The sequence below is a fragment of the Microtus oregoni genome, unplaced genomic scaffold (genome assembly GCF_018167655.1).
Source record: "Microtus oregoni isolate MIOR12 unplaced genomic scaffold, Mior012 000024F_ref0000369, whole genome shotgun sequence".
NCBI classification, from domain to species: Eukaryota; Metazoa; Chordata; class Mammalia; order Rodentia; family Cricetidae; genus Microtus; species Microtus oregoni.
In genome coordinates, this window is record NW_024543083.1 from 10,651,500 (window position 1) to 10,663,646 (window position 12,147).

The 12,147-nt window shown below is 48.6% G+C and overlaps 1 protein-coding gene across 1 annotated transcript in view; it reads right to left on the reverse strand.

Moving 5' to 3' along the window:
* Positions 1-963: 963 nt before the first annotated feature.
* The window catches only part of Sfrp1 (secreted frizzled related protein 1), a 40,594-nt gene continuing 29,410 nt past the window's right edge, over positions 964-12,147 (reverse strand). The window contains exon 3 of the mRNA XM_041673907.1: positions 964-4,387. Within this exon, the coding sequence (XP_041529841.1) occupies positions 4,065-4,387 (323 nt within the window). The 3' untranslated portion in view covers positions 964-4,064. The remainder of the gene's footprint in view (positions 4,388-12,147) is intronic.

The following is a 12,147-nucleotide window of genomic DNA, read 5'->3' on the forward strand; positions in this document are numbered from 1 at the left end:
ACCCCAGAACCCCCAGAAACAGAAGTAGACTTCTACGTCCTTGTGCTAACTTGTTAGGGAGAGGACACTTTGAAATGTCATGAGACGCTATGGGTCATGGCAGTATGGCTTCTGCAGGGTAGGACCAAGCTGAAAGGAAATTCTCTCCTTAACCCACAGAGAGCCAAGAGGAAGTAACAATGCCCTACTTGGGCAGTGATGGTGCATCAATACTTCACCAGAGTAGATGAGTATCTGAAGATCCTCTATTGTCCCCTAAGAGACAGACGGTGGTGTTGTGCCTGGGTGGGGAAGGCTCTGGTGCACATTGGGAGAAATACTAGCGGTTCTAGTGTGGAGACTTTTTCGCGGGGGGGGAGGTACCATGTAATAGAGCCATCACTACAATGGAAAAATTCCATAGGCAAGAAGCCCAACCCCAAAATAAACATCCAGGGATCAGCAAAGTGTGTCACTCTGGGTACAAAAGCAGGCCCAGTAGATAATTCAGCTGGGACTCAGGGACTGTGGGTTCTGATTCTAGCCACGCCAGTTACCCAAAGTCTTCTGGGAAGCCCAGCCATGTCACGTCTTAGATTGTTCATCTGCAAGATCCCGAATGGGACCACAGCACCAGATACAAACCATTTCTTAAGTTCTAGCAGGTCATTTGAATGTGAACACTAAAATGGACCAGCGAGGGGGGGTGGGGGGAAGCAATCTAAAACACAGCAGAAAGTTTGGTCGAGCTAAAACCCACACAGCCAGACAGACATTAGGCTGTTACGGAGAGATGGTTAGTGGGGAAGGAAGGCAGGGAATATTCATGGTCCTTCCCAGGGCTCTTACACCCACCACACCCAGGCACCACGTCAAGGTGATGTTGTGGGACCAGAAGCCATCGCTGGAACAGAGGGGAGTATGCAGAGTAGGGGAGCGTGGATGCTGGACAGGCAGTCGGGTAAATCACAACTCACGTTGTTATTGATTGAGTGATTTTAGTCAAGTGAATACATGGCAGGAAAAGCATGAAAACAAAACACATATGGGAATTACTATTACATAAGTGATAACATCAAAACATCTGGTCAAATGTACTTAAAAAAAACAACACAAATGAAATGGAATGTAAAACGTTTTCACAGTATTCAAAGCTTTTTATAAAAGTTTTGGACTCTCAAAGTGGAGTCCCTCACAAAAGAACTAGGGCCAGCAGGAATTCCATCTGTGTGCTGGGGACCTGCGAAGCCAGGTCAGAGCTGCCAGCATGCCAGCGTGGAGATGTGGCCTCAGGCTTGCTTCTGAAACACATCTCAAAACACTTCCGCTATGAAGGCACAACAGATCATCTAGCTACATGGAGTCTAACAAGGAAGACAGGTTCTAGCTTTGGGAAATGAGATCTCTGTGATTGAAACCTTCACAGTTAGCCGGAACCCTGCTCAGGCCCAGCCCCCCGGGGGAACGTAGCGCTAACCCGCTAACCATGAGAGTTGAGTGTGGATACAGAATGTCTTAAAATAGTATTACAGTTCTTGCCTCTGAGCCTACCTTCTCTCTACTGGTAGTGCCCAGTGGATCCGCGGGTCTGGCCTCCTCCTACTCTCCAGAATGAGACTTTTAAAGCTCTCTAAGGCTGACCCTTTCCCTGGCAACAATGGTCAGAACGCACATGGACCTCCTCTGCTGGAAGCTGGTGCCGAGGCCAATGAGTCTGCACATTGGTTTGTTGCGCCTTTTGTCGAAAAGAACAAAGGTTGGAGATCATGCAGCTTTGGGTTCATAGATAGCCTCCCTTGCTTGTGCTGACCTGCTGAGCTCGTGCTGATAAAACTGGCGCCTACGCATCTAAAATCCTCACAGGTCCACAATAGAACTCTAATGCCAGGGATTCTGCAGTGGTGGGGTGCAGGGTGGGGGGTGCGACAGCCGCTGCAGTTCACGGGATCAGATTATTGTGAATTCTTTCTGAGAGCATTGCCTCCTACCTGAGGGTTCTAATCTAGAGCTGCCCAGCACAGCCCCGGCTCGCTTTCTGTGAAACTGCTAACACACCCCCATATAAACTCACGTAGGAAGTCCTCTGTCACTTGGAGAGGGCCCTGCTGCATGACCCACTTTGCCAAAGTGAGCAGCCCTTCAGCGAGCCCTGAACTAGCGACTCTAGGCCTCACTCTACACACTCATGAAATACACTTGTGTTTCAGTTGAACAATGAGAAAAGTAGACTATTACTAATTACTAATACGTATGTGCATTTTAAAATCATCCAAAAGTATAGGCAAATCACTTAAGGCCCCTAATAACGTTAAGGTTGAGAGAATATTTAAGTGTTATGATAATGGGATTACTAAACAGGAGGTTAACTAGGTCAGTATCCCACTCAGGTCGGTAACTAGGTTGGCTTGTTGATTTCCAGGCTACAGCCGTTCAGAAGTTACCAGAATTTCCCTGTTTCTGTGTCAGTCCAAGGCCACTGGATGACACAACTCCTCACAATGCTGCAGCAGGACTGAGCACCCCAGGGAGACAGACCGCCACTGTGTTCCTTGAGGTGTGCTGGGGAATGAATGAGTCAAGACTTTGGTGGAAGAAATCAGCGTTCACGTCTTTTTTCTTTAGAGCTACTCGGACAGCAGGAGTTAGGCTGCGGAAGAGAACCGGCTTATCTACATCATTTACTAAGCATACCAACTTTGAGGACTACTTTTGGGCACTTTTGCCAACGGTTTGCTGTTGTCACCATCTCCTTGGACAGGACACACATCCTCAAAACGCACGAGTGGTGGGAGGGATACAAAAGCAAAAGTGGAGGGGTCAGGCAGGCAGCGATTTCGAGTATCTTTTAACCATACGCAATCGTGTTGAAAGAAACGGATCTCCTTGGAGAGAAAGGAATCTGGGGAGCCCTGTAGATACTGACAGCTTCCACAGCTGTGCGGGCTCCAGAGCAGCAGGGAACTACCATGATGCCACGCCCCCTCCGCAGCACATGCGCAGACAGTTGTTACTTTCCATAGCACATGCGCAGACAGCATGCTCATTAAGAGAGCAGCCTTGGGCAGAGGTACAGATCTTAGTCTTGGTTGTCCTTCAAACGCTCAGTGTGGATTTTTATCAAAGCCTTGAAGGGTGTGTGAGGTTTTGTTGCTGTTTATGTAGCGGGTGTTCTTTTGAAATATGACAGATGAAGCCACAATGTGAGGCTCCCCATTCACCCTGACTCGTGACTTGCTGATGCTCTTGTTTTTTTTTCTTTCACTATGTTTTTGAAAACCATTGGCTGCTCAGCCTGAAATGCCTCGTGTCTCTTCATGCCTGCCTATGTTCCTCGTCATACAAAAGCAAGCCTCCGTCACCCTTGTGTCCCAAGAGATGGATAGACATGGCCATCTGAGACCAAGAGTCTCCTATCAAAGGTGACTGGTGCAAAAGCTGAGGGTAGAACGGGCAGTGGCCTCCCATCCCACCCCTTATCTATCGCATTCTGTACTAGGATACCCTGGCTACCTTGGGAGTGTGTGTGTGTGTGTGTGTGTGTGTGTGTGTGTGTGTGTGTTGGGGTGATGGTGCTCTTGTTTCTATCTAATGCAAAAAAGGGAGGATTACTACCAAACTGAAAGCAACCTGCCTTGCCAATAGTCAAATTTTTCTACCTGCAAGGACTTGGTTTACCCAAAGATTCCATGAGCAATTCCTAATGATGTCCAGAGCCGCATATAGCTTGCGTCAGCTGCCCTCACACACTTCTTTCCAAACTGGCAAACGTGTGTGTGTGTGTGTGTGTGTGTGTGTGTGTGTGTGCCTGAGACTCAGTGAAAGGATCCTGCCCCTCCTTTTGCACAGTGACTGCTGGCCCTGCTGCCGCCCTTAAAAAGCCTTCTAGTCTAAAGAGCCCTGGACATAGCTGAGTGCGGCTATGTCAAGAGGGGGGAGTAGGGTCGCTGTAGGAATGGAGCCAGCTGCGATGCAAAAGCCACAACTGTAATGGGCAAGAGCAATATGTGAACCCCAAGAGCCAGGGCCGTCCCCTCACCCCCACCCTCACCCCAGGTCACACACTCCCTCCCCAGTCCACCCCAGTATCACTTAAAAACAGACTGGAAGGTGGGGCACTCATGGTTTTTCATTTTCTTCATGAAGTTTTTGAACTCCTTGTTTTCCTTGTCCCACTTGTGGATGGCCGTCAGTAGGTACTGGCTCTTCACCTTGCGGCCCATGATGAGAAAGTTGTGGCTGAGGTTGTCCAGCTGGTGGCAGGGACAGTCGGCCCCATTCTTCAGGAACAGCACGAGCCGCTTCAGCTCCTTCTTCTTAATGGGCCCCAGTTTCAGGGGCTTCTTCTTCTTGGGGACGATCTTCTTGTCGCCATTCTCTTTCTTCACCTCTCTGATTTTCATCCGCAGTGCTAGGATGAGGAGGGAGGGGCAGGGAGAGAAGGGGAGGGCGAGGAAGAGAAAGCATTTAGAACACAGCTTTTCACTGGAAACAACAGCCCACCCAATCCTACAGGAAGGGAACACAGTGAAGCTGGTCACTGTACTACCGAGCTATGAGAGCCCCCTGGGGGTAGCTGCGGGGCATCAAGAGGGTCTCAAATCAATTTCAGGTTTCATCACATTAAGCAAAGTAATTCAGAATTGAAAAGACAAATACTGTTGCGTTTCTCTCTCGTGCAGATTAGAGAGGTAGGGTGTGTGTGTGTGTGTGTGTGTGTGTGATGTAGGGGTGTGTGTGATGTAGGGGTGTGTGTGATGTAGGGGTGTATGTGTGATGTAGGGGTGTGTGTGATGTAGGGGTGTGTGTGATGTAGGGGTGTGTGTGATGTAGGGGTGTGTAATGTAGGGGTGTGTGTGATGTAGGGGTGTGTGTGATGTAGGGGTGTGTGTGATGTAGGGGTGTGTGTGATGTAGGGGTGTGTGTGATGTAGGGGTGTGTGTGATGTAGGGGTGTGTGTGATGTAGGGGTGTATGTGTGATGTAGGGGTGTGTGTGTGTGATGTAGGGATGTGTGTGATGTAGGGGTGTGTGTGATGTAGGGGTGTGTGTGATGTAGGGGTGTGTGTGATGTAGGGGTGTGTGTGATGTAGGGGTGTGTGTGATGTAGGGGTGTGTGTGATGTAGGGGTGTGTGTGATGTAGGGGTGTGTGTGATGTAGGGGTGTGTAATGTAGGGGTGTGTGTGATGTAGGGGTGTGTGTGATGTAGGGGTGTGTGTGATGTAGGGGTGTGTGTGATGTAGGGGTGTGTGTGATGTAGGGGTGTGTGTGATGTAGGGGTGTGTGTGATGTAGGGGTGTATGTGTGATGTAGAGGTGTGTGTGATGTAGGGGTGTGTGTGTGTGTGATGTAGGGGTGTGTGTGATGTAGGAGTGTGTGTGATGTAGGGGTGTGTGTGATGTAGGGGTGTGTGTGATGTAGGGGTGTGTGTGATGTAGGGGTGTGTGTGTGATGTAGGGGTGTGTGTGGTGTAGGGGTGTGTGTGGTGTAGGTGTGTGTGTGGTGTAGGGGTGTGTGTGGTGTAGGGGTGTGTGTGATGTAGGGGTGTATGTGTGATGTAGGGGTGTATGTGTGATGTAGGGGTGTGTGTGATGTAGGGGTGTGTGTGATGTAGGGGTGTGTGTGATGTAGGGGTGTGTGTGATGTAGGGGTGTGTGTGGTGTAGGGGTGTGTGTGGTGTAGGGGTGTGTGTGGTGTAGGGGTGTGTGTGATGTAGGGGTGTATGTGTGATGTAGGGGTGTGTGTGTGTGATGTAGGGATGTGTGTGATGTAGCGGTGTGTGTGATGTAGGGGTGTGTGTGATGTAGGGGTGTGTGTGATGTAGGGGTGTGTGTGTGCATGCACATGTGATGAAGGTAGCTTGAGGTGGGGGAAGGGCATATAGCGGGGAAGGGGAGAATAAGCTAATGGGAAAGGGATATCAGCCGAAGACAACAATACACATGCATGAATATATCATGAAGCCAATTCTTTTGTATGTCAGAAAATAATATAAAAAGAGGTCACACAATTCAATTTAACCTATATAATCTAATGTTACTGTCCCAAACATTTAAAGAAAAAAATTGTCCTAATTGGTTTTTTTTGTAAGAAAGTTAGTGGTTTTGTTTTCATACCATCCAAAACAAGGCAGATAGAATCTGGGCGCACACGCAGCAAGGGGAACTCAGAGAGCCCTTCAAACTGTATGCCAATGTGTGCTCAACATCAAGGCCAACTTCAGCGCAGGTGAAGTCAGAGTTCCTCCAGCTGTCTGTTCAGGGAAGTTTGATCTAAGGAAGGACCTGCCCCACTGATCACTAGGCCACAGATGGACACCTCTGAAGTCCTGTCCATGGAAAAGACCCATGCAGAATTAAACTTCACCTTGACTCCCTAACAGCTCAGAGACAGCTTTAGTGGGCACATACAAGTGACAGCCCCTCCTCACATCTAATATGCAAGAAGAGCCTCTTGGGTTCTCAGAACCTGGAGAAAGAAATAACAACATACCATCAGCCCTCCCTCTGCTTTGCTTTGTGTCCACGGATTCTGTGTTAGTTTTTCTTTTCCATAAATATGGGATATGGGACACAGGCCCCACTGTGTGACAGGCAAGCACTCTACCACTGGACAGCATCCCAACCCTGAATATTATTTTGAACCTGTGCACAGCTTCTTCAGTGGTGGCCATCGGGGACCCAATGAGCAAAGACATCCACTAAGCACACACTGCTATGTGCTTTAGAAGTAGCCAAAACCACATATTAGAAATCGGAACTCATCTTCCAGATATCAGCCACCAGGTAATCGATACATCCCTTGAATTGTTTTGAATTAAAAGTTACCAAGCCAGAGAGCGGGAGGAAGGGAGTGGGAACTGGGATTGGTATGTAAAATGAGAAAAGATAGTTTTAAATAAATAAATGAATTTTTAGAAAAGTTACCAAACCCACCACCACCATCACTTTCAAATATCTCAAGACTTCCACTGTAATCCATGAAGAAAGCCTTATTCCTTTAACAGATGGATTCTAGTAACTCCATGAAGAAAGGACAATGATTGACCCCATCTAGGAGATAAGAAAACTGACATTGGGCCAGTCAGTTGGCTTGCTCATTCGTCAGTTTTAAATTCCAACCCCTGTGCATTAATTAACTGTCCGTTATTTCAACAAACTCCTGAGCTAAATCAGCTGATAAGACGGAAAGTTCTGTTTTGGTTACACTCCAGTTTTCAATTCATCAATACTGTCCCCCATGGGCATCTGACCAAACATCACATGATAGCCAGAGCACTCGGCAGGAAAAAGCTGCTAGCCACATGGCAGTAAGTAGCAAGCGGAAAGCAAGAAAAGCACAGTGGTTTGGGTTCCCTCAAGACATGCCCAAAATAACTCGTTTCCATCAGACCCATCTGAATGTTACACCAGCTCCCTGAGTGCCACGGGGATGGGGAGGGGGCGCGGGCGGAAGCTGGGGACCAAGCCTGCAGCACATAGGCCTGGGGGCAGAGGGGCTACAGCCAAACCACAGTGCCCTGACAACCAACACACTTCCAATCACTAGGCTGTGCCTGCCGCCTCTGTGGTTTCAAAGTTCTTCCTAATGAACCCCAAACTTTGAGTGCTCACTAACCGGATGGAGAAAATAAGGGGCTCAGAGAGGCTCCTAATTCCACTTCCATTTTAGAATGGCTTCTCTCATGAAACGACACAAGAGTCCCTCTGGCTGAAAGAGATAATGCTAGGAGAAGTCACCACAGAATGTTCTGTTGGTTACCAGGCCAAACCTCGGCTCCTTACAAGCAAAGAGGAAGGGCAAAGAGAAGAGTCTTGAGAGCAAATCTTTCACGAACGAATGTGTCTAAGGCTGTGTATTCAAACTACTCCCCCGACCGTTTTCTAGACCTTGAGGCCTACTTAACTCAAGTCCTGCCTAATAAATACTCCAGGCGTGAGAAATGTGGACCCTGGTGAACAGGCATTCCTAACTGTTAGCTGCCTAGCTCTTCGGAGTGCCCAGCACTCTGAACAGTAAGGCGAGCAACAGCACCCCGACTTCCGTGAATTCAAAGCATCAACACCCCCGCCTCAGTAGGCTAGGTTGCTGCCCACCGCTTCTGATTTGCTTGAATCTCACCCCCATGATGAACAAAGCAATTGGAAGCCAGCGCCCCCACCCTGCAAGGAACAGACAGGGGAGACTGCCCCTCCAAGGCCTCACCCAGGTGGGCCCAAACTGGCGCACTGGCCCACACTCACCTCGGCTCCCACTCCACCTTGAACCTGGGATTTCACTTTAAAAAAAAAAAATCACTTGATTCAGTGTAAAACTTGATGAAGGAGAGCTCTCAATGGGGTTGAGCGAGGGGAGCGGACAGAAGAGACTCATCAGCCGGGCCAAAGCCAAGGCAGTCTCCTCGCTTCTCAGAGCCAATGGGAACGGAAAACAAACCTTCCCCATCGTTTCCATCTTAGTGTCCTTTGGAGACTTCTGTGTTAAAAGCATAGTCCTGGGTGGGACTATTAGTGGAATGTTTGCAAGGCCGTGAGGGGTCTTTAGGTCACTGATGTGAGCCTTTTGAGAGGGATGGCAGGTCCCGCTGCCCCCCATACCTTCCTCCAATCTTTGGTGCTTTCTGACCATGAAGTAAGTGAGTGGCTTTCGTCCAAGACTGTTCTACCCATAGTGCGCTGCCTCACACAAGGCAGCAGGGCAACAGGTCATGCACTAGCCTCCCAAACTGTTAGGTGAAGAAGTCGTTCCTGTAGAAGCTGGTTGTGTGAGGTATTCGCTGTGGCAACAGGAAGTGAACTCACTACTTCTTAAAGAAAGGCTGCAAGGCAGTGAGATAACTCGGCTCCTTTCACAAGGTAGATGATGCCCAAGTCCAATGTGTAGAACTCAACCGTGTCTTAGAAGTGGCCAGGTACCACTTGCATTACCACGAGAGACAGGAAGTGATGCACATGCCGGCCACTAACAGGGGACCTTCTTTACTGCACCGAAACATGTCATCATTTACTGAATGCACTTGCGAGACAAACACAGGCCAGGTGCTCCATCTACTGCAGCGGTTCCCAAGCCGTGAGCCATGACCCCCACGGGGGTTGCAGATCAGATTCATAACAGTAACAACACTGCAGTTATGAAGTATCAAGGATATCACTTTGTGGTTGGGGGTCACCGCGACATAAGGAGCTGTATTAAAGGGTCGCAGCGTCAGGAAGGTTGAGAGCAGCTCATCTCCTGGCTCTTGGTTGCCACTCACGATGGCAGTCAGGCAGGCATGTCGAGTTCTTTATTGCAGGCGAGAAGAAGCAGGGCCACACAATGACAGCACAAGGCTGCCATTTGGAGGAGATGCAATCAGGATTAGAACCCGTAGCCAAGCCCGCTGACCGCGTTCTCTCTCCCCACCCATTATTGAGTTTAAAACGCTATTGCCTCAGTGGAAACTATTTCTTGATTGTGCTGCTTTTAATCACAACTCAAAAAAAAAAAAATGTTCCTTTGTCGTGACCATGTTAAGGAATTTAGTTTACATAGGCTGGGGGGCGGTGAAGGGAGGAGGGAAATTGATGATGGAAGTGTGGTATGCATTAGACGCTCCAGTTCTCCGCTGCTTGGCTCTCTTTCTCAAGGTGAAGAAAGTAGGGAGGAAGGCACATGTGGCCAGAATTGCTAACATCTTTCCACTTTCCCAGGGTTTGCTTTAGGCATGCAGACGACCTGGAGTGTTTGATAGGTAATAACCTGTCCAAGGTTAATATCCTCACATCTGTGGGTGCCTGTGCTACCCCCACCACCACCGTGCCATGCCTGTGGCACTGAGGCAGAAGTTGGTACAGGCCCAGAATGGCCAAGAATCTATCACCATTGCTCTCTCTAATCCTGCCATGCTCGCTGCCAGGAGGTAGGAAATTCACCCGCGGATGGGTTTGTGATGCAAATGCTGGTGGCATCAAAGACCCAGGGGAGACAGCAGTTGGGAGAGCAGCCTCGGGACACAATACTGTATGGACTGTTTCCCATCTGTAAGATAGAAAGCACAGCCTCGCTGCTGCTGGCATGGCTTCCATCACCCCCAACGCTCCACTCACCTGCCCTGTTAGATAAACATGGCCCTGAAATTAAACCTTGGGCTCCAGATTGCAGTCACCTTAAAACAAAAGAAGAGGAAAAACTAAAGGGAAACAAAACCATTCTTTCTTCTTAGCATCCATTTGGCATCCCCTAAGGGATAAGCATTACTCTTATCTATGCCGTACCGCCAGCCAATAATTCAGACATTCTAAAACTTTGAAAAACTCCAAACGTGAGGCTGCAATTTGTACTCTTTGGGTCTTTCTCAGAAATCTTAAAGCAAAAGATCTCCTCGGTTTGAGTACATCTGAGTACATTTCAGTAGACCATGAAAAAGCTCCGTTCCTCTCAGTCACTCGAGCCGTATTTTCTGTACACCAATTATACTTCCCTGACTGCCTCCCGACGGGGCTCACCCTGACTGCCTCCCAACAGCGCTCAGCCAGACTTCTGAGTCTAAAAGGAGAATCAGAAGAGTTTTGACATTCATCCCAAGCCTGCACTCTCTTCCTCTTGACATCCCTAGTCTACGAACGTCTTTCTTCCCATCATGGCCAGGTACAGCCCCCGGATGCAAGGTGGCCACTAGCCAAGAGCCATCTAGTTAAACAGCCAATAATCTGGCATTGCTGTACGCATCTAAGAGGAAAAGGAACAATTCGGGGAAAGGTGGGTGTGTAGCTGAGTTAGAAAACATGCTTGAAGCTCAGCAAATGACAGGGAACAGATAAAATGAGGATAAAGTATAGAGGAGAGAAGAAAAAGAAGGGCCATGAAGAATCACCTTTGCTGGGAAAGAGGGGAAAGAGGAAAGTTAGGAGAAAAGAGCCAGAGGCAAAGATTAAAAATAAACAAAATAACCTAGGCAGCTGTTTCAAATGGAGCAGCCACCTCCCCATCCCAGTGCTGAAGAATGTGTTCAAACCGGGACTGCCTGGTGATGCAGGTCACTGACATCTGTGAGAGGCCAGGATCTGAGCCAGCAGAGGTCATTCCAGACAGCTGACAGCCAACGGAGGGGAGAAGACGAAAGCATTCCCCGCAGACAGGCCCTGAATTCCTGGAATGTCTAAAAGAACGACATTCACTGATGACCACACGCCAAACTAGATGGGGCACACGCAAGCTCTCTACCTCTTCCTGCAGTCAACTGGAAATTAGTTAAAACAAAAACAACAAACCCACAGGGGCTGAAGAGATGGCTCAGTGGCTAAGAGCACTCGTTGCTCTTGCACAGAACCTGGGTTTGATTCCCAGCACCCACATGGTGGGTGGCTCACAACTATCCACAGCTACAATTCCAGAGGCTCCAGCATCTCCTCTGGCCTCTGTGGACACTAGGCATGCACACACAAACATCCAAATACACAAAATAAAATTAAAAAAGAATTAACAAACAAAACGAATAAAAGAAAATGGTAAAGACAACAAGAATACAGCAAGAGAAAGTTCTGGATAGCAGAAAGCAAACAGAAGGTCAGACTGGCCTTGACAGAGAAGACAAGCTGAAACCAGCTGCTAATGGGGTGGGGGGGGAGGGGATGCCTGCCACTGCTAAGAGCACGCTGGCCCTATGCAGGGCCCACAGATGCTAAGGAGCTGGGTCACAGGATTTAACTATGGGCTCCAGAGACTGACCTCATGTCAACCCCAGCAGTAGCCAGGAGGTTTACTTGATATGGTAGGTGTGCATCTGATAGGAAGAGGGGGTGAAGTGCAGGAGGCGTTACAGCATTGGGTGAGAGACTGCTAGGTAAAAAGTGGGACCCTTGGATCTTGGAACACCGAATTTCTGGGCTGGTGTGATGGCTCCGCAGGGAGAGGGGCTTGCTGCTAAGCCTAATGACCTGAGTTCAACTCCCTGGAGCGCATGTGGTGAAAGGAGAGAACTCACTCCCGTAAGCTGTCCTCTGACCCCCCTCCACATACACACATAACTCACACAAATAAATACATAAAGAAATAGAATGCTATAAAAAAAATGCTTAGATGAACACCGATTTCTACCTCCAAGTCAGAGGGTTAGTAGCTCAAAAGAAAAGACCACAGGTTTTTTGGGTTTCATTTTTGTCCCTCCTTAAAATCCTCAAATGAGAGACAACA